Source organism: Chinchilla lanigera, unplaced genomic scaffold, assembly GCF_000276665.1.
Source record: "Chinchilla lanigera isolate Chin_1 unplaced genomic scaffold, ChiLan1.0 scaffold00061, whole genome shotgun sequence".
Lineage (NCBI taxonomy): Eukaryota > Metazoa > Chordata > Mammalia > Rodentia > Chinchillidae > Chinchilla > Chinchilla lanigera.
The window spans coordinates 8,072,419-8,094,996 of record NW_004955462.1 but is presented as its reverse complement, the minus strand read 5'-3'; the positions used below and the strand labels follow the sequence as shown (position 1 = coordinate 8,094,996).

The 22,578-nt window shown below is 43.4% G+C and overlaps 2 protein-coding genes across 2 annotated transcripts in view; one reads left to right on the top strand and one right to left on the bottom strand.

The window, feature by feature from the left end:
* Positions 1–22,478, top strand: part of Atp1b1 (ATPase, Na+/K+ transporting, beta 1 polypeptide) — a gene marked incomplete in the record, with an annotated part of 22,793 nt that extends 315 nt beyond the window's left edge. The window contains 6 exon segments of the mRNA XM_005398203.2: positions 1–213; positions 4,246–4,374; positions 14,953–15,108; positions 16,594–16,778; positions 19,820–19,909; positions 21,055–22,478. Of these exon segments, the coding sequence (XP_005398260.1) occupies positions 117–213; positions 4,246–4,374; positions 14,953–15,108; positions 16,594–16,778; positions 19,820–19,909; positions 21,055–21,318 (921 nt within the window).
* Nme7 (NME/NM23 family member 7) overlaps positions 21,790–22,578 on the bottom strand; it is a 193,454-nt gene continuing 192,665 nt past the window's right edge. The window contains exon 12 of the mRNA XM_005398204.2: positions 21,790–22,578. Coding sequence (XP_005398261.1) covers positions 22,546–22,578 — 33 coding nt within the window. The 3' untranslated portion in view covers positions 21,790–22,545.

Sequence of the window (22,578 nt, the reverse complement as noted above, 5' to 3'; positions counted from 1 at the left end):
CCGGCGCGCGCGTCGCGCACTCGGGCATCGGGCACCGCAGCGCGGCGTGAGCCTGCGGAGAGCCCGCCGGGGACGCCCGAGCTGCGTGTCTGCCTTTGCGGCCGCCGACCGCCACCATGGCCCGCGGGAAAGCCAAGGAGGAGGGCAGCTGGAAGAAGTTCATCTGGAACTCGGAGAAGAAGGAGTTCCTGGGCCGGACCGGCGGCAGCTGGTGTAAGTCCCCGGGTCGGGGCGCGGGCGGGGTCCCCAGGCCGGGGCGCCGCTGCAGCCCTTCCCTCCCAGGGAAGCTCAGGCTCCAGGAGACTAGGTCTGTCTCTCTCTGTGGCCACATCCCAGGTCCTTTCCAACGTGGTTTGGCGCTGCGAGGGAAAGCTCCGGAGGTAGTCGGGTGGGATGCAGGCGAGGCTGTGTGCCACAGCATCTTTCTTGTCGACACACGTAGATACCCGGGAGGGAGCAAGGACAGGGGGCGGGAGGAGGGAGCCGTGCACACTGCGGCGTTTCACGGCCACGGCTGGAGTAATCGCAGCCCAGAAATGGCCCCGTAGTGCCCCGGCAAGCTCCCTGTCCAGACTCTCCTGAGTTTAAGCTTTGGCCAGAAACATGGCCAAGTTTGATTGTTTTCAAGGTCTCCTTGGACAGGTGCAGCCCAGTAGCTTGGTTTGATGACAGTTGAGGGTTAGTGTAATAAATACTACACACGGTACAAATACAAAACAGCCAGTTTTAAGAGATTTTGTGGATCCTGTTGCTTCGTCGGATGGACCCCATTGAAAATTATATACGTTACTGGTTTTTTGCTTCCTTACGCCCTGAAGGGTGCCTTTTTGTTAAAGGTCATTTTGAAGGGCAGAGTTGTAGGCAAATCTATGAGTCGTGACTGCAGAAGGGAGGGAGGGAACTCCCCCATGCTGCATCGCTGCCCCCTCCCCCTCCAATATCATCATCATCATCACCACCACCTCTGCAGTCCATAAGGGAACCCTGAAAAGGGGCCGATGCGGTGTTCTTGTTTCGGAGGATCTGTGGGAATCAGTACGAGAATGAGTCAGGGAAATAGTGCTTGGCTGACATTTTGAAATGGAAGAAGCTGGAATATATATGATTTTTATTAAGAAAAACAATGCTCCCTGTAGTGAGTCTCTGAAGACTGAAAAGTAAAGGGTTAATAATGCATCAGACTTCAAGGTTAGTCAAGGTGAAGCCTCCCTGGAGTTCCTGGGAGCACAGGTATCCCTGAGCCATGGGAAATAGGGTTTGTTGGAGTAATGGCCTTTTATTTCATCTTTCATTTTATTTTGAGGAGACTAGTGTTCAGTGAGATCCTGATCCCAGTGTTTAGGCACAAGGGCTTCCTGTGCTTCCTTTGGTATGGAAGGGAAACCCTGAAGCACTGTGAGGTGTGCAGGGTGAAAAGCTCCCGGCCAGGGCCATCGCCTAGCAACTCCTTGCAACTTGAACTAGCCCCAGGGGTGCACTGCGGAACAGGGCCTCCTGCCTGGATCACCTGGGGCTTCTGTCCCTGGTGGTCTGACCTGCTCTAGGTTTGGGGGACCAGCAGCTGCTTGAACTCCCGGCACATTGTGAAATTTGCCCTCTAGTGTTTTTCCCCGTCATAAATATATTTCTTTCCTCATTCCAATTCCATGCTTCTTCTAAAGATAATATTTGCTTTAGAGGGTAAGGCAGTATGGACAGCTTGTTCTGTAAGCCAAGATTTAATGAAGCAACACCTTCACGACTAGGAGAGAGTTAATGTCTGTGTCTTCATGTCACATCCCGGCAGGGTACCAACACGCTGATTTGTGAGCGCAGACGTCTCCTCTTTCCTTCCATTTTCCAAGGTGCAGGTGCTGGACTAAAAATGCAGGTTTTCATTTTGTGCTAACATGTCTGCTCCTTTCTGGCAATGTGAGGCCTGAGAGAGCCTCTCTTGGGCATAGGAAGTGGCTGCGATGGCTGTCTCCTGGAGATAAAATGTCCCAAGGGCCCAACATGGATGCCCTTGGGATGAGGGCAAAATGCCCTTGGCTCAGTTTTGCTTATAGGTAGGTTTTTCTGTTAAACCAAGATGGATGCAGGAGACTCAGGCCTGTCACCTGGTGGAGAAATCACAACATACAAATCACTTTGTGCTCTCCACCTTTTTATAAGTTAATACCGGCATTGGTGGTGGAGTTTTATATTTACAACTGGACTTGGATGCCTTTTTTTCTGCCTATGACCTTTTGAAGGGTAGTTTTTTCCTAACTGAAAACCTCTATGTCCACTTGTTCTTTACAAAGGAAAGAAATCCCTTAAAAGAGGAAATGCCTCTGAAGCTTATCTACCCCTCCATAGTGTCACCCAGGTAGTCTCTGACTTAAACTCCAACCTTTTTTCTTTTTTTCTTTGGAATAGCCCCTCGTGGCCTGTTCCTGGGAGAGCCCACTCATAGGCTCGCCACACCCGCAACCAGGTGACCTCACAGAGTAACTGGGAGATTTTGCTAAGTAACATCTTGGAGAGGAAAATTTCTCCCTTCTCTTAGGGTGTCCTGTGGGCAGAATGGACAGGCTATGCATTCTTGAGTTTAATCAGTGTTTACAAAATGGCTTATTTTTCCGTTGCTCTGCTTGCATTTTAAAGGGTGGCCTCAATTACGTAGCTTATATGTTGTCAGAAGTAGGGGCTTGGAGTCCAAGGAATGTATATAGCAGCGTTGGCAATATTAGAAGAAACAAATGTGATTGAAGCGGAGAGCACCAAGAGGAGACTGGGAAGGAAGAGACTGGGAATCGGGGCTACAGAGCTCTCTTGCTGACTGTGTTATACCAACTCTTGCACTTCAGGGCATTCGCTGGAAAAATTTTCCAGATCTCCTGACGTCACAGCCTTGCCATTTGCCTACTGCTGCCTGGTTACAGAATGCAGCACTTAACCCTTGTCCTGCTGCAGGGAACACTCAAGCTGGGCAGCTCTGTAGCTCTGCATTATGCAACTTTCCGGCTTCCTTATCGTTGCTTTTGCCTTTACCCTTTCCTTTGTTCTTTAATAGAGGAGGAAAGGGATGATTTGTAATTACTTTTGTGGTGGCTTTTCCATGTTTTGCTTGTTTTTAACAACTCCATAGCATTATTGTCCTGAACTATTCCTGATTGGAGAGCTGGGCTTTTGAATGTATGTTGGGAGCCACATGGTGAATTCCCACAATCTGGTACCCACCCCTCCCCTCGAGCACCCCTCTCTAGTGTCCTTTCTTTTCAGTGAGACTTTTGTTCTGTGGCTGTTCCTAAGCCCCTGGTGTTGAATGCGTGAGATACGGATCTTTTGGGAAGTAACCTAAGTCTGTTTTGTGCAGTCTGGTGTCTGGGTCCGCACCTTACAGTTGGCTTGTTCCCACGTCTGCGTTCACATCGGGTTATTTGGCCAGCAGGACTGCCAGGCAGTGCCTAGTACAGTTTGTTACTCTAGCTAATCTGGGAGGTAATCCTGGTAGACTGGTAACTGATAGCTCATTTTAGTTTTTGACCTTCTTGTCCCCTCCTCATTTACAACTACTTCATCATCTGTTCTGTTATTATGTTAACTATGAGAAAAAGCAAATGCAGGTCATCAAGTCAGTCATGATGCTGGTGCCAATCAGGAAATGAAATGCAAATATGTAGGCCAATGTTATGTAGGATTTCCTTTTTTTGTTTGTTTTGTCTACCTCTCCCCCTACCCCACTAAAAAGAAAATGTGCTCAGCCAGTAATACACAGTACATTGTATTGTACTGTGGATTGTAGTGTGGTAGAGAACGGAGAGCAGGTTTCTCTGCCTTCATTGTTCCCTTACCCATCCTGGCATAAAAACTCTCAAGCACTTAAACAAATGGAGAAGCAGCAGAGCCTGGGTGGCAGTATTTAAATGTCAAGGGATAAGCAAGCAAAGAAAACATGTCTCCAAGGGACTGTGTTGTTATATTTTTAATGTATTGCATAAGCGCTCAAACAAGGCTTTTTAAGTTTTTCCTGGTGATCCTCATGGTTTTCTTGTTTTTGTTTTTAGGGCATAAATCTATTTTCCACAGAATCTTGGTTGTAGTTGAGTCTTTCTCCACCTCCAGACTCCAAACAAGAGTGCTGTTCACTCTCCAGATCAGTGTTGGCAGGCGGTGCTTTGCAGGGCCGGGTGGGAGAAGTCCCTTCCTCTGGAGAAGGTTCAGACTTTGCTTGTGTGCGTGTGACTCCATCACGCCTGTGCCTGTCTGTTCTCCTTGTAGTTAAGATCCTCCTGTTCTACGTGATATTTTACGGCTGCCTGGCTGGCATCTTCATCGGAACCATCCAGGTGATGTTGCTGACCATCAGTGAACTGAAGCCCACCTACCAGGACCGGGTGGCCCCACCAGGTAAATCCACAGAAACAGGCTTTGTTCTTCCAGAGGTAGAAGGGATGTTCCTTTTTCAACTGAGGAGGGGAGAAGACCTTTGAAAAGTGTTTTGTAATGTAGTTCTGAACCCAGCATGGAAAAAGGAACTTATCTCTGCCGCAGCCATATCTCCTACCCGCATTGCAGGCGGAGCTCCTGGGGTTGAAGACGTCTTATTTACACAGCTCTGGAGTGAGGGTGACAGGCTAGTCCTTGCTCTTTCCCGCCTCTCGCCAGCTCTGTGACTGAGCACGTCTGCTCTGGGACTTGGGTGTCCCTGGCCCTAGTGCCCCAAAGGCCTGGTTAAGTGGGATCACTCTGGGCCCTGGCCAGCTCTGACCCCCATGCCTCACTGTTGAGGGGCTGACACAGATAAATCCTGTAGAAAACGCAGTTTGGTTCCCATTTTGGAAGGTTATCTCATTTATAGGGGTGACTAGAAGCCCCGAAACAGGCCAGCTGCACACCGGAAGGGGAGCCTGGACGGCAGGGGTCTGTTCTCCCACCTGCTATTGATTTATAGTTTGACCTTGAACAAATTCACCATCTGCATTCTCCATATTTACATCTGTATGTTTAATAGCCCCATTTACTGGCTTTGTAAACCTCTGCAGTTTTAACTGTTTCTATTAGCTCTAAAAATTTAAAGAACAGAAAGATTATCGTGGTAAATGCAAACTGCAGCCAGGTGTGTAGGTCTAGCACTCTGGGAAGCTGAGGCAGGAGGATCACAAGTTTGAACCTAACCTGGGCAACTTAGTGACTTAGCAAGACTGTGTTTCAAAATAAAAGATAAAAAAAGGGAGCTGAGGATACAGCTCAGTTACTGGGTTTAATCCTCAGTAACCCTTTTCCCAAAGGAGGAAAATGTAAACCTCCACAGAGTTCCCTGCTGTGATTTGGGTGTCCGTACCAGTCACATAACATGTGGGAGGCCCGCCGCCCTTGTCCCTGTGCGGACTCTTGTAAAAATGGTCTGTCGGATCTAGGAAGAGGAAGTGTTGCGCAGCTTCCAGTTCTCCCTCTGTAAATGACCTTGAGGTTGCTGCTGGGGAGGGGCTGGCAGTGACTTGCTCCTTCTCTGTTTTCCCCGTGGCAGTAGTGTAATGACAGCTATATGTAGGAGACAATGTTGAGGCCACATGCATGGCACCTAGGCCTAGGTCAAGTGCTACTCCCTATTGCAGACTCTTGTGGCTGCCTTTGGGTGTGTAGAAAAACAGAAAATCTTCAGAATATGGAGATGGCAACATTGTCTTTTGGTTCTAAGTCAAGTAATCATACCCTGTAAGTAAATTTAGGTAGGAAGTGGAAAAATAAGACACGTAAGTATCTTAAAATGACTTAAGATTGCTTCATAATCCAGTGTCCAATAACAGCTTACCCCCCAAAAGTGTGTCTTTGGAAGGGCTGAAGCAAGGATTCTGATGTACAGAGAAAGTTAGGATCTTATACATGTATTTTACATGGGCTTCTGTGATAGTAAATCAAATTTGTCCTTTCATGTTCTCTTCCATTAGGATTTTTACAGTAGCATTAGTAGTAGTAGTAATATAATGTTGATCTTTTGTTTGTGTCACTTAAAAGTTACTCTTCAGTCATATTTTATTTATAATTTTTTCACTCAAAGCCAAAGATGACTGTGAAGTCAAACATTTTCTTTCATTTCCCAATTTTAAAACAGTAGTCCTTTATAAACTTTTGAGATTCAGCCTTTAATAAAGTAACAGATTTTCTCCATACTCTTTAATGAAAGGGAAATTTCTTCTCTGAAAATAAATAGCTCAAGTACCGACTTCTGAAAGATCTTGCAGATGACCTTGCCTTTACCATCTGAGGTGCCCTGTCCCTTCCAGCACTCCCCTTCCTTCCAGCCCCCCTTCCCAAAAGACGTGTTCTTAGTACCTATATTTAGTGTGCTCTCAGCAGCTGGACTGACCTGACAAACCCTCACTTCTCCAAAGGAATGCTAGTGGCTCATCTTGGAAATATGCACTCCTGTCCTTTGGTCTAAGTCACAGCAGAAGTCTTCGGTCCCCCACCTTCCCTGCTGTGTCCTGTGTTTCTTCTCGGTAACTTCCCTATCTTTTCTTTCTCTTATCCATTACGTTGTTGGGAGAGCCCAGGGCCCTTCTCCCTTTTGCCCCTGTCAGGTTTTTCTTTGCCTCTACCAAGCAATGTGACACTCACTTGACGATGATGGTAACCTTCAGCTAGATTAGCCAGTGCTGGCTGCTGGGAAGGCATGGCCGTCAGATGATCCCTGACCCTGCGGGACCCTCCCTGCCTCGGCATCTTTCAGAGTTGATGTTAACAGTTTGTATTCTGGAGAGACAGTAACAATTTCTGAAGTGTGCACACTGAACAAACGCATGGAAGAAAATCTTGACAGTTTTTTGATTTCAGTTTACTGTCTCTAAGCCTCCATTTTTATGATGGCAATACCCCATGATTAAGTGAGGTGATAAGTACATAAAGCAAATATTACTTTATGGTGACCATTATTAACTAAGAGTAGCTATTGAAAGCAGCTTCTATTATTTCTAGCCCTACACTTCTAAAAGTAGCAGTTTCTTTTTGGATACCAAATTTTCAGACTGTGAGCTTTGGGTAATGCAGCAGGGATATGGCTTCAATAAACCTTAGCTTCCATGCAAAGTGCTTAGGAAACATTGGATTAGAAAACACATTGGAAAAGAATTTTGAGTGACTCTAACTCACATTGTATTTGTCCTGTAATCTCTCCCTCGAGGACCCGCACTGTCGGCAGCTGTTAGGCTGTCAGCTAGAGGAGGTCTCAGAACGTCTGCTGTGGTGGTCACAGCCTCTTGTCTGCATCCACGCACTGGATGTGCACTGAGGAGGGCTGGGCAGGCGCACTCATCCGCATGCACACACCCCTGTACTTGCTTCCCTCCCCACATACCCACGCTCACTCAACGCTCATCGGTGCCATCGCTGCCTGGCCAGCGGTGTCCTAGAAAACACTTCCCGTCTGCTACCACCCCTCCCTCCACCTACTTGGACTCTTAGGTGACTGTGTCTGTCCCTAGGTGAAGGATTCCCACTGCCTGCTTCCTGCTAGGCAGGTGCGGTGTGTCCTCCCATTGTGCCTTGTCAGGTGTGTGTGAGTTTCTGTTCTGCTCTTCAAGCTGGCTTGGTGGGGACAGATCTCATTTGAGAAGAGTCACACGGCCAGTACAGTGGTAACCAGAGTGCGGGCAGGAGAGCAGCCTGGACCAAGACTAGCAGCTTGTGCTGGTAGCACGTTTCCATTTCAGCATGCATGGAAGGGAAAGACCTAATCCCCAAGCGCTTTAGGGTTCAAGCCTGCACATCTCAGCCCACTTACCCTCGTAGCTATTTCATTCTTTCTAAAGACAAGGATGCAACTCATAAGTCACCTCTTGGGCATGCAGGAAGCCTAATGAATAATTTAGATTCCCTCCCAGAAATCTGGCTTAGGGGTGCATGTCAGTCATCCCAGCACTTGTGAGGCTCAGGCAGCAGGATTGTCCATTTGAGCCCAACCTGGGCTACACAGCAAGACCATGTCTACAAAAAGGCGGCTGGGGGAGGGTCTTGGAACTGCATAAATTTGGGTCTTACTCTGTGTACTCATTTGGAAGTGACTAAGCAGAGCAAAAACCTCTGAGCGGGACCAGGTAACTCAGGAATGATGGTGTATGTGTGTCTATGTGTGTGTGTGTGTGTGTGTGTGTGTGTGTGTGTGTAAAGTGACATTTGCGGCACTCAACCAAGGATAGGCCTCTAGCTTAGAGGGTGGCAGTAGAAAGAGCATTAGCCTCACACTTTCTTATTTTAGGACATAGTAACTTCACAAGTGTTAGGTTTTGAATCTAGATAAATACATTGTGTTCTTGGTCTTTACCTTGAACAAAAACGTGTTACTGTAAAATAATAGGAGTTGTCTGTTTGCATTTTTCCTTTGTATTAGGGACAAACATATGAGCTATACAGTGTCACACATAATGTCCCTGTCAGATTGTATGTGCTTTAAAGACTGAGCATCTAAACTAAATAGTTCTTCCTTTGCTTTCCTGAATAAATACAAATACGTGACTGTAAGAAAAGATCTGATGATAGTGTAATTCCATAAATGGAGGAAGGCCTTTGATCTTAGGAAAGAGGAAAGATTTCTGTGCACCGGGGCTCTTAAATGCCTAACTAGATTATAGAGGCAGTTGGGTGATTTCTTAAGATTTCTCAGCAGGAACAGAATGCAGGGTGTAAATGTCACCCTGCCTGAAGGCAGGGACATTTATTCCCAGGGGTCACAGGCTGAGCCTGAGCAGAAGGGGTGGATCAGAGGCAAGTCACTTCTAGAAAACAGAAAGGCATCTTTTTCCTGTGTTCCCTCTTTTGTTATTTTGTTAGATGAGTGACAGGTGTAATGTAAAATGAAAATAAGAAACAAAGTCAAGAAATAGCATATACAGAACAGCGTTTAACAGGGTGTGTGTGTGTATGTGTGTGTAGGAGAGAGATTTAAGTCATATCTCCTTCCCTGATTCTTTGAATAATGGGAAATCACTTTTCACCTTCTTCTGGAATTGTAGGGGCCATGTGGTGAGGGTATATGTGCCCGGATACATTTAAGTGTCACCTTGCTCCTGTACCCCCCTTAGTCAGATGGGTGCCTCCTGGAAGTTCCCATGGAAAACCACATCTATTTAGAGTATTGGGCTAGTGATTCATCAGCTGTATTAAATGACAGGTACAAGCAGCTGTGCGTTGGGATTCATTTGTGTAACTGCCTCAAGGTTAAAATGTCTGCGTGCTAGTTTCAGTACTTCAGCTCCCAAGTAGAGGGAGAAATTAGAAACTTGCTAATTGGAAAGAAAGTACTTCTTAATGAAAAAGTCTTTTTTCTCTTTCCTTTATCTCTTTCTCTTACCTGTTCCCCCTTCTGCACCAACTAAAGCATGGTGTGGGGGGTGTTTTTCCTCCTCGTTTCCCAGGAAGTAGGGACACCAAGTAAAAGCAGTTGCTTATCTCCAAAATGCAAGTGTGAAACCAAAAGGTTTTGTTTGTTTTTAAGCTCCAAAACTCATGTAAAGTTGAAAAGGAAGTATTAACATTTCAGTGACTGGGCATAGTGCCACACACCTATAGTCCTGCCTACTCAGGAGGCTGAAATGGGAGGATTGCTTCAGTTCCGGAGTTCCAGACCAGCCTGGATAATGTCGTGAGATCCCATATTAAACAACCAAACACATAAAGAGCTGGGTCTATTTTATGTAAATTCAAATTCAGGAGACTGGTGAGGCAAAAGGTTAGATTTATTTCCTGGAATATAATTTGAAACCACAAGTCTGTGATTGAGTGTTCTGCTGTCTTTGGCCTCTGAGAGTTACCATCTCAGACAAAGCTCACCCTTGTTCCAAGGTATAGCTAGCAACTTTAAGGAATGGGAAGTAGGGCAGGGATGAGCCCAGTGTATCCAGCCTCATATGTGAATGGCTGACAAGAATACTGGTCAGCAAGGTGGGACTTGGATGACCCCAGGGGAGTATTATAGTGGAGGAATTTGAATGTGGGATTGAAGTAATGAAGTTTCCAAGTCAAATCCTGTTCCTTTCTTCTTTCCCGTGGTCTGATAAAAGTACAGTAAATGATGTACAGGGTCCAGGCATCATTTCAAGACACTTTCACTTCCCTCTTATGAATATCGAATTGCTGAAGAGAAATTCCTTTGAAGGAAACAGATTTTCCTAATGTTTCAGAAAGGATCTCATCAGCAGTCTGTCCTACTCCAGACAGTCCAGAATGGAATAGGCCCGATGACTGATCTCCGTGGCTTCCAGGAGGAAAAAGTCACAGGCCATCCTGCTGTGGGTGAAGAAAAGGCCAGGGGCAGAGATGGTGGATGTAAGATGGAGAGACCTTCCCGGTCTGGGAGGAAGGACAGCAGGAGAACAGACCATAGAGGCAATGGCCCTTGGCAGTGGCTTCCTGGACATCTTCTGTGCATGCAGTAGATGTGTGTGCTTCCTTGTGAGTGTTTCCAAGAGCACATTGTGTAGCCCAAACCCAAAGCATTTATAGCTTTCTGAAACATTTGGATCAGAAGTTGGGTATCTTAAAAGGGTGGCCACTAAGGCTTATATGGCCACCTTGTAAGACCCCACAGAGACCACAGAAGACAGTGTCAGGCTGCAAAACAGCAAGCATGGCTGAGCTTCTGGACACGCTCTGCCAACCTCCTGTTCCTCTTAAAATGGAAAGGCCAACGGAGACTTTGGCCCAGGTCTCATCTGACTGGGCAGGTCACAGGAGCCCAAGACCCCATGCTTAATTGTCCATTCACCCCCGTGTCTTGAATTTGCTAGTCAGTGGAATAAAGTCAGTTTTCTTTGGGCATCCTCAGTGTCTCTGCCATGGTGACATACAGATGTGGCTGGGCTTACATCATGAGCTGTGGAGGATTTGGGCTTCAGGTAGAAATGAGTGTGATCTATTAGCTGATCTCATTATTTCTTACTGGCCTTATCTAGAGAGACATGAGACTGAGGGTGCTGACGTCTGAACACCTCCTGTCCAGGTCAATGGTAGCCCGGCCTGTAACCGTAACCCCTACCCTTCCCACAGATCTGATCCCAGGTGACGCCTGGCAGGTACCACCGAGAGGGAAGGCTGGAGGCTTAGTGTCACTGTGGCTGCTGGGCTCCTGAAAAGTGCACTGCAGTGATGAGCCAAAGGAGCTGATGTTGGTCACTGCTCTGGCATGAGGGAACAGAAGCCCACCCCATAATGCCACCTCCTTCCTGTTCTCCTTTTCTCCCTGGAAGCATCTGATAAATGGCATCACCGCTCTACATCCACACTTCACAACCTCTGGTGGCCCTGAAGAGAACATGCAGAAACAGCCATAGGGGACACGCAGCATTCACTGTGCTATTAATCATGAGCCCTCTATGTGACCTTCTAGTGTTGCTTTCCTCTTTTCTGTTGGTTGAGTCAGACTTTCCGCATCTCACACTGGGGGTTCTCTGTGTCTTCTTAGTAGTTTGGTTTTTTATCACCCGCTCTGCTGATGGCCCACAGCTTGCGTTCCTGTCACTCCCACACTGACAGTCAGCTAGGGAGGCTGCTCTGCGGTTTCTGACATTTGATCTCCTTCCTTCTTCACCCTCTTAGCCGTCTGCCCCTCTCCTCTTTCACTTCAACCCTGCATGTGTAGGGCTTCTCTCTGTCCACTCCTGCCCGACAGATACAGAGCCTCTGTCATCTCTGGCTTTTCGCCTGGCCCCTTGAGCAGGACTCCACTCAAGGCTCCATTCTTCCTCCTGACTCTAAGGTTCTTTAGGCAACTCCTGAGTTCTAGTGAGCCCTGGCTCTGGACCTTCCCCTGGAGTGTCCCAAGCTCCACACAGGTCACCTTGACTTAACTGTCTTATTTACAGTTCTGGCCAGGATGACCAATGACTGCTGTAGCTGCCTTGTGCGTTTCAGGGGTAGCCCTGTTTTCCACTGAAACGGGCAAACAGCAGCAGCTGTTTTCAGGGGAGCTTGGATATCTCTGATTTGTACTATATTGCTGCTTTGCACTGCCCATGATTACAATGCCAGTTTTCTAACTTAACATGGACAGAGGTTGTTCAGGATATATTTAAATTGCTTTAGACGTAGGAACAATTTTCCATGGTTTATGAACTTGGTAAAATTTTCCATGGTTTGTGAACTTTGTTTATGTTAAACTGAAGGTTTTTTTTTTTAAATGAGCCACTTTCTCTCAGACTAATTTCTATCACAGTTGAGAACTTTTCTCTGCCACATTCTTCAAATTCATCTTTTTTTTTTAGATGATTTTTTTGTTGTTGTTGTTTTTGAGACAGGCTCTCACTGTTAGGTCAGCCTGGCATTGAACTCATTATGTGTTCCAGGTTGGCTTTGAATTCATAGCAGTCCTCCTGCCTCAGCCTCATGAGTGCAGGATTCTAGGACCACCACGCCTGGCTCCCTTTTTGAAATGATTCTTGACCTCACTCCTAAAGTCTTTGCCTAGGGTGTTCCTCTACCCAGCTCTTCACTCACATGTTCCTTGTCTTCATCTCTGTCCCTTCCATTTCTCTGGGGCACTGTGACCTTGGAAAAGCTTGCTCATAGAGCCTGCTGTATTATTTGTATTATTTAATCACTTTGGAAGCTCAAAGCTGTCTTAAGTCACTAGAAAAAAGCAACAGTCATGTGTCCATCTCCAAACCTGGTTCTCAAGCTCAACAAATGGTGCTGTTGACCCGTGGTTAATATACTCTGGTTATGACTTCCCCTTTAATCATGTGGTTATCTTCATATCCGTGTTACATTTTTTCCATTTTCGTATTCAAGTTCTGAGAGCAGGGGTACTAAACCAGGGGCACTTAGAGATCTCATCTTGATTCTAGGAGAGAGCCCCCCTAGATTGCAGACCTGACCTGGGGGCTGGGAGGCTTCCTGTGAGTAGCCCATGGGTGAGAGTGCTGCAGGTGCTATCCTGACCCACCAGGAGGCGATGGGGGAGACCCGGGCACACAGGGTGACATATGAAGGCCAGGCATGGTGTCCCATGCCTTTATTCCCCACACTCCCAGCACTGAGGAGGTTGAGGAAAGAAAATTGCTGGGAGTTCAAGGCCAGCCTGAGCTACATAGCAAGACCCTGTCTCAAACAAACAAACAAAACTGGGGGCTGGGGATTTAGCTCAGCGGCAAAAGTGCCTGCCTGGCAAGCGCAAGGTCGTGAGTTCAGTTCTCGGTACCGGAGAAAAACAAAAAAACAAAACAAAACAAAACAAAAAAACAAAACAAAACAAAAAAAACTGCTAGGTGTTTCAAGAACAAGAACTTATTACAGTGAAAGAGCCATTCATCTCCCTCAAAATATACCTCCTCATTTTGAACATACTTATCCCATCATTCTTGCTACTTTCTGAAGCAGTTTTGGACGTCCTTTTTCCTGAGTGTCTTCATGGCTACCTTTGGGTTTTTTTTTTTTTTTTTTTTTTTTTTTTTGAGACAGGGTCTCACTGTGCAGTTCAGGCTGGCCTTGAGCTCACTTTGTATCCCAGGCTGTTCTCAAACTCACAACGATCCTCCTCCTCCCTCCTCCCCCACCCCCTAGGTGCTGGGATTACAGGCATGAGCCATCACTCCTGGCTTCATGGCTACCTTTATGTCCTGAATCAATTCAAAATCTGTATGGCAATTTCTGTCAAAAACATCACCGTACATCCTCATTTACCATCTTCACCACATCTGGCACAGTGAGATTCCTAGCTCTTCCCTACAGTGAAAATCACCATGAATAATGAACATTTTGAGTTGATTTGGGACATCAAGGCAGTCACAAAAGCTCAACTAAAGACATTGATGAAAGAGGATTTCCAGAACTGCTTCAGAAATTGGCAAGAGTTGTGGGATAAGTGTGTTTGAAATGAGAGGAATTAATGGCAATATGTCTTTTACTGTAATAAATTTTTTGTTTTTGTTTTTTCTTCTTCCGGTACCAGGACTCGAACTCATGACCTTGCGCTTGCCAGGCAGGTGCTGTGCCGCTGAGCTAAATCCCCAGCCCCCAAATTTTTTAAAAAATTTAAACATTCAACATATTTTTAGATCACACCCTGTAGCTACCAATCAGGACTTATGATGAGCCTCACCTTCTAGGTCCAATAGAGTGGTCAGATTTGGGAATAGGGTTTGAATCAGGTTGCCAGATGTAGTAAATAAAAATAACAGGATGCCTGGGTGAATTTCAGATAAACCATGAACATTTTTTGGTATAAGTACAATATTAAGAAATTATTCCTGGTTTCTCTGAAGTTGATGTTTCACAGGTCATCTTGTATTTTATCTGGCAGTCTAAGAATATAGTTGTGATTGACTCCCATCAAATTGCTCCAGAACAAAGCTATGTCATATCGAAATTCCTATGTAGATACTAAAGATTCATAATTTACAAAGTGAAAACTCACAGCATACATACTTGCTCAGACTTTTGAATTGGTAAGTGCACCCACATCTCAAACTGTCCAGTTTAGGCTCCAAGATGTAACTGAGGTTATAAGAGCTAAAGAAATGTCTTTAGTCTAGAGCATTTGGGATGGTTATAAATCCACTGACCTGGGCTAAAAAAAGGTCTGTGTGCTCACAGATTACATGTCAGTGGGGGAAGCCACCTGTATGCATTGTGAAAACACATTCTTAAAAAAATGTATGCACACATGAAAGTACTAGAAAAATAATAGGCTTTGGGAAACTGTGTACATGGGCTCCACCACTGCTCTTCCTTTTTATTCATGAAATAGAGGTAATGCCTACTATGAAGGAATTTGAATGGCATATGATAGTAAGGCATTGTCATACTTAGATATTTAAATGTCACACAGTGATTTGATAAGGGAGACAAGCATTTAGCCCATGTCTTTAGGTCAGGTAGGGTTAGTTAGCACAGCATGTTTTATACAGGGAAAGTCTGTTTTTAATATTAAATAACTGCAGTTGATGTCCCACGAATGACTTCCTCTGTGTCTTCCTGACCTTCTCCTCTGCCTAGGATTAACACAGATTCCTCAGATCCAGAAGACTGAAATTTCCTTTCGTCCTAATGATCCCAAGAGCTATGAGGCCTATGTGTTGAACATAATTAGGTTCCTGGACAAGTACAAAGATGCAGCCCAGAAGGATGACATGATTTTCGAAGACTGTGGCAGTAAGTAGACTCATTATAGATGCCTGTTGCTAGTTTCTCTGTTTCATTAATTCTTATTTTCCATTTCTGTTCGTTAATGATTGAGGGATACTCTAGAAATAATTGAAAGATTGAATTCTAGCCATATTAAGAAAATACTTTTTTCTGAAAGGTGTTAAACTTTAAAAATATTCCTAAACACTATTTAGACCCAAAGACCGCAGGTACAGTTTTATTTCTTATACTCATGGAGAAGTACAATTGCTTATTTCCAAATCCTCCCCCTTTTAAAAGCTTCAAAGCTACCTAAGAGGTGCACAGATCCGTTTCTTACCATGACGACTGGTGTAATTAGCTACACCACACTGATATTAATGGAGGAGGAGATTTGGTCAGGTATATTTTATATTATATGTCCTGTTTTACAGCTGAGAATTATGGATAAGGAGATGGATTATGAAAAATAAAGAATTGACCTGAGGGCTAGCTCCGTGCTAGAACACTAGCATTTGGTCATAATACTGGGTGAATTGCCATTTTTCAGTCATTTTGGAAAGATACAGAAATTTTAGGAAATGTTTTCACTTTGAACTTTTCTTACAGAGTTGAAATAAGGTTTTCATCTTAACCTGGCAGTAATTTAAAAAGCCCAAATGATAAGGGTGAATTACCTCACAGGAGGATTTAATTGAAGCATCTTACCATTTGAAGGGAAAATAGTAAGCTTTGAGAAATACATATTAAAATAATAATTTTATATTATCAGAAATAGATATTTAAATATGGGCATCATTTTCCTGTAGAATATTACATTTTAACTTTGAATTTTATGTTCTATGAATTCTGGCTTTTATATGAGGTATGAATTAAAAACACTAAAATGACATTCCTTGGTTGAGTAAGTGCTTTCAAAAGCAAATATTCAAATAAAAAAGTATTTTAGAAAACCAACTTTGAATTGTGAATGAAGTGGAAAAAAAAAACAGATTCTGTTCCCTCTTTTACTGTTTAACGTACACTAGGGGAAGAACTCCAGGAAATTCTAACCAAAAAAACTTTCAGTTCAAAAATTATTGAGTCTTTTTAGTTTGTTCTACTTTTGACACCCCGGTTCCTGAGCTGAGCCAGTGGTGACCTGGATAAATGATGCTGCTTATAAAGCAGTTTTGATTCAAGTTCCCTTCAGTCTTCTTAATAGCTAAGTAATCCATTATTGAGAGGAAGAAAAATATTGTCAGAGACCAAACGTAGATTACTAGGTCCAGGCACTGTGAAGCTTTGAAGTGGGGCTGTTTACCAGCTATTGCCTTTGGTAAAATAGCTTTTTATATAGAGATGAGAGATAGCTGGAATTCTGTGCTTCATTTAGACTGTGCAATACATGGAGTGTAGCCCTATTTCAGAATAGAAAATTGTGACAAGGAACAAAGTTCCTTTTCCTTTTCCTTTCTCAGTGGTGCTTAGGGAAGTAACAGTACAATATGAAAACGCCATTTGTGTTTTTAGCTGTGCCCAGTGAACCCAAAGAACGAGGAGACTACAGCCATGAACGGGGTGAGCGAAAGGTCTGCAGGTTCAAGCTCGAATGGCTGGGAAACTGCTCTGGAATGAATGATGAGACTTACGGCTACAGAGATGGCAAACCCTGCATCATCATAAAGCTCAACCGAGTTCTGGGTTTCAAACCAAAGGCAAGTCCTGTTTCTAGTGATAGGACTCAGACGAGCCACTCACATTTTGGATGAAGTAGTTCATTGATACGAGAAGGCAATATATTATAAAGAAGCCTTAAAGTATATTAAGTGCCGATTTTTGAGGCCCAATCAGTAGAATAACATCAACATTTTTATGTTTGACCTGAAACTCTTAAGAGTTAGGGTATGGTTCTCATTTTCTAAAGTTAGAGGAATTCTGAATGGCAATGCCGAAGTCTGAAGCGATCCCAATGGTCCTGTTCTTAATACTTCTACTTAGTACCCAATTAACAGTTTCTACAGCATGGAAACTGAAAGTAAAAATAGAAAAGGACATTTTAAATTTAAAAATCTCCTGGGTTGGGCTTGCCTGCCTTGTGCAAGGGTTCAAATGAATATCACCTGCATGTCCAGTCATATTCTGGCTTTGGGCCTCTTGGAGCCATGCAGGTATATTAATACTATTATCTCGTAATCTGAGAAAAAAGTTTTTTTCTGAGTGATGATTTTATTGCATAAAATAAATTGAATGCCTAGGATGAGCTTTGGTAACCACGCTGCTGGCTTTTTGCAGCTTAAAATTGGTAAACATTACCTGAGATCCCTGGGAAATTGAGATTGCAACTGCTCACCATTTAGTGAAAATAATTTAATTTTTTTAAGAGAAGAAAAAAGTATTGGTATTTTCTCTATTTTTACAAAAGTAGCTATTTCATTCTCTGCAGATCATGTCCTTATCCTTTAGGCATGGCTTCTGCCAGCTCCCCACCACACGTGTGAGCTTTGTCATTATGAGTAAAGTTTTTAATTCTGATAGGAGTTTTCTGCAGTGCACTGAGTTACATGAACAATCTAATTTCATTTTTTGGGGGCTGGGGATTTAGCTCAGCGGCAAAAGCGTCTGCCTGGCAAGCGCAAGGTCGTGAGTTCGGTTCCCGGTACCGGAGAAAAACCAAAAACCAAAAAAAAAAAATTTCATTTTTTTGGTAGTGTAAATAGACTTTATATTACTGGTGTTGATGTTCTAGAGAGAGAAAAGAAGATACAATCATTCTGTGATAAGCCTTCATTTGCCTGTTCATGAAATTCTAAAGAAAATATTCTCAGCGTTGTGGCTTAGGAATTGAAATTTTTCTCTATGATAAAAATATAATTTTGGTTGCCCCAACCTTGATAATTTGTAAAGGATGGAATTTTTAAATGCCTATAAATAAAATGAATGCTTCCCTGTTTGTATTAAATATTCAGTATAACCAGCGTAAGGAATGAGTGAGTCAGTTGGCTTGATAAAATTTGTATCAAAATGTTCCTGAAAAAGTAATTTCTATTTCCTGTCATTTTTACTTTAGTTATTTCCTAGATGGGATTTTTCAATGCCCAAAAATAAAAGCTGCAATTATAGGAAGATTCAAAACTCTATAGAAGTAAAAATGCCTAAATTCTAGACTTGATCTACTTGTAAGACTAAATGTCGGAGGTCTACTAATTGTATGCACATTGCTGTAGGGCTTAAAGTTGTGATGCCAGTTACCTAGAAGTTGTTTCACTTTTGAAATCCAGCTCTTTTGTTCATTAGTTTTGTACTAAATGCTGTTAATTTGTTTCTACATTGCTTTTAACTCAAAGAATATTTTCAAAAGAAAATTGGTATAGAGATGAAAACTTTTATTAAGGATGCATGAGTGTCTTTACTGCCACCAGAGGCAAAAGTGGCTAAGTGGGTATAAGATGGCTGGCTGGTTGGCTTTCCCACAGAAATTAGTTTACTTTTCCACACAATTTTAATCTTCTTTGCACTTAGGTTAGAAGACAATGAGAGAAAAATGGTGAGAATCATTATTCCTTGCTTGTATTTGGTGTTCGTATTGGTAGGGAACATTTCACTAAGGTCAGTCTGCTATTTTGGAAAAAAAGGACTTGGTGTGGCATGGCTGAAGGAAGACTAAAATTAATCTCTACTCGAGACCTTTGCTTTTGATGTTCCTCGTCATAGGCATTCGGGGATGTTTGTACCTCACAGAGCCTCTTCCCACATCTGGGTATTCTATCAAGTGATGAATTCAATTTTTTTTTTTTTCTCTTTTGCCTTTGGTCTCCACTTGGTTATGGATTCATTCGTCACTCCCACTCAGATCGCCTGCTGTTTTGGCATTGGCACATGCCCTAACATCTCACTTGGTGTCATCTTCTGAGGACAGATCTTGGTGACTGTCTTGATCACTAAGCATTTTCCCTTCCAAAAGAGTCAATGCTACACAATCGTTTTCTTATTTTCCAAAGTAAAGAGTAGTACACCAAAATCTGAATTTCTTACTGATGCAAGGAGCTGTCCATTTATCAGACTCAGACCAGGTGTGTATTATTCCTGCTGTCAAGACTCACATGTCACGTTGACATGAGCAGGTGGCTGTTTTCCACTTCTGTGGTAGATTTGAGGCAGTGATGTAGGAGCGACAGCTGTGAATATTTCATGACAACAGCTGGTTTTCAGACTGTTCTCTGGATCCTTTAATGGACTCATCCTTTCTTTTAAGGAATGCTGTCTTAGCTGTTTTGCATATTAGACTTTTCTGACAGTTAGAAATGCTCCTTAGATGGCAGCAGTCCCCCTCCCCGCCCTTTGAGATGAAAAATGAGAAGAAAAGCCCCCTTGTGGAGGGAAAAGGATCATGTTACTTTTACCTGGCTCAGGAGGAAAGCCCAAGTATCCGTCAGCTTTGCCACGTCATTATGATCTTAGCAAGCAATGAGCATTATGGTTGGGGGTCTCTTATTTTTTGTTGTCTGTGTGTAAGGTGCATCTTGTGTTCCTCTGAGCACAGACCACTGGGCTATACCATAGCTTAGCTATAGTGCTCACAAAATTAGGGTACTCACTTGCCTTCAACACACTCACAAACGGTTCCCTAGGTTGGCTAACAGTCATTTACTTTGCTATCCTGATGTGTTTTATTACTTTGATAGACTTATCGTCATCAGTATGTTTTTCTTTAAAAAAGAATATAGATCTTACTGACCAAGGTGGGTTTTATCTGTAGCCTCCCAAGAATGAGTCTTTGGAGTCCACGGATATTTACGCAGGGATGAAGTACAACCCGTATGTTCTGCCGGTTCAGTGCACTGGCAAGGTAAGGACACTTAGGGGTACTGAGGATGGGTGGGAAAGGGTGGTGGAAAAGAGGGAATGAATGTTGTTGTTTTAAGATGGGGTAAAATTGTAATACAGCGAACAGAAATGGTGCTCTTCGATATGAACCTCAGAAAGTTAAGCTCTTACTATACGGGGTGAAACTTCTTCGAAGGACAGAAAAACACAGCAGGAACAAAACTGCATGCCAGTTTCTCTATAGGTACAAGAGGGCTGGGGATTTAGCTCAGTGGCACAACGCCTGCCTGGCAAGCGCAAGGTCATTAGTTCGATTCCTGGTACTGGAAGAAAAAAAGGAAAAAAAAAAGTTTTGGCTGGGGATATAGCTCAGTGGCACAAGTGCCTGCCTGGCAAGCGCAAGGTCCTGAGTTTGAGTCTCGGTAAAAAAAAACCAAAGATTACAGGTACAAGAAACTCAAATATCTTAATCTATTGGAATAGAACTGAGAGGTGAACTAACCCACAGAAGTGCTTGTGCCTGGCCTACAACATTGGTTAGTAAGTTGGGGCCAGCTTTATTCCTGATGAAGGCACATAAAATTTTTTGATACAGCTTTCTTTTAAAAAATCTTGGAAGGTTAAGGTAACAATCAAGATATTTTCAGCCCAGGTCTAAAAGCAGATAGCTGATGACAACTGTTTAGAGAGAAAGGGCAGAAGAAAAGGGAATCCCCAGAGCCACTTCATGCTGACACCAAAAGAAACTCTGTAAGACATGATAGGCAAATAGGTAAACATTTGGAGATGGTAGTGCCGGCACTGGCAGTGCCCGGTCAACACTGGGCATTCTTTCACTGTCACCCTTGCCTCAAAGGAGGCTATGCTGGCTTAGAGAAGTGTTCGTTTGGTTTTTGCGTGAGTATCCCTGTTTGCACAATGAAAATAGCTTCCGCCTATGACCACTTCTCAAGGCTGGGGCGACTAGGCCAGATACATGTTCTTCCCATGGCATCTAGTCCTACCAGTGTCTTCCAGCACTTGTTGTCCCCTACTTCTGAGAGCAAGCTGAGTGCGGCATATCAGGATGGTTTTTTTTTTCCCCCAGCAGTAGCCTGCCAGCTGCCCCGTGGGGTTGTGTCTTGTATGTATGTAAACCTTAATACCACATTTCACTCTGGGTTTTAGCGAGAAGATGATAAAGATAAAATTGGAACTGTGGAATACTTTGGAATGGGCGGATTCGCCGGGTTTCCTCTGCAGTATTACCCCTACTACGGCAAACTCCTGCAGCCCAAGTATCTGCAGCCCCTGCTGGCCGTACAGTTCACCAACCTCACCATGGACACTGAAGTTCGCATTGAGTGTAAGGCGTACGGTGAGAACATTGGGTACAGTGAGAAAGACCGTTTTCAGGGACGCTTTGATGTAAAAATTGAAGTTAAGAGCTGATCATAAGCACAAATCCTCCCCTCTAGCCATTTAATAAGTTAAAAAATTACAAAAACAAAACCTACTAGTCTTGAACAAACTGTCATACGTATGGGACCTACACTTAATCTATATGCTTTACACTAGCTTTCTGCATTTAATAGGTTAGAATGTAAATTTAAAGTGTAGCAATAGCAACAAAATATTTATTCTACTGTAAATGACAAAAGAAAAATAAAAATTGAGCCTTGGGAGTGCCCATTTTTACTGTAAATTATGATTCCATAACTGACTTGTAGTAAGCAGTGTTTCTGGCCCCTAAGTATTGCTGCCTTGTGTATTTTATTTAGTGTACAGTACAATAGGTGCATACTCTGGTCATTTTTCAAGCCATGTTTTATCATATCTGTTTTCTACTGTATGTGAGCAAGGTTTGCTGTCCAAGGTGTAAATATTCACTGGGAATAAAACTGGCATGGTACTTTTTTTTTCTTTTTTTTTGTTTGTTTGTTTGGCTCTTTCCAAGATAATGGCCCATCAATGAACATTTTTAACACACACTCCATAGTCTTCTCCTGTGATGTTAGGTATTACTTTGTTATTTTTTTCCCTGGGGCTTGGGTGGGGGGTGGGCTGTCATGGGGGAACTGCCCTTTTAAGTGACACCACAGAAAAACACAAAAAAGGTGATGGGTTGTGTTGTGCTTTATACCGAATGCTGTCTTGACATCTCCTCCCTGGTCCTCCAGTGTATTCTAAAGCTGTGTCTGAGATCTGGCTCCGCCTGTCACTTTGGTTAGTGACAGGGCTAGTTAGTTTGCTTTGTACATTTTCTTTTCCTTTTTTCCTTTCTCTGGAGGCATCACACGCTGGTGCTGTGTCTTTATGAATGTTTTAACCATTTTCATGGTGGAAGAATTTTATATTTATGCAGTTGTACAATTTTATTTTTTTCTGCAAGAAAAAGTGTAATGTATGAAATAAACCAAAGTCACTTGTTTGAAAATAAATCTTTATTTTGAACTTTATAAAAGCAATGCAGTACCCCATAGACTGGTGTTAAATGTTGTCTACAGTGCAAATCCATGTTCTAACATATGTAATAATTGCCAGGAGTACAGTGCTCTTGTTGATCTTGTATCAGTCAGGTTAAAACAATGGACAATAAAAGAATGAACACATTCCTCATGTCCGTGATTCATTCTTGTCTAAAGGCCCCACTCTGTTACGTCTTTACTTTCTGTCCTGCTAATTGTCCAAGATCTTGAAGAAGTACTGAAC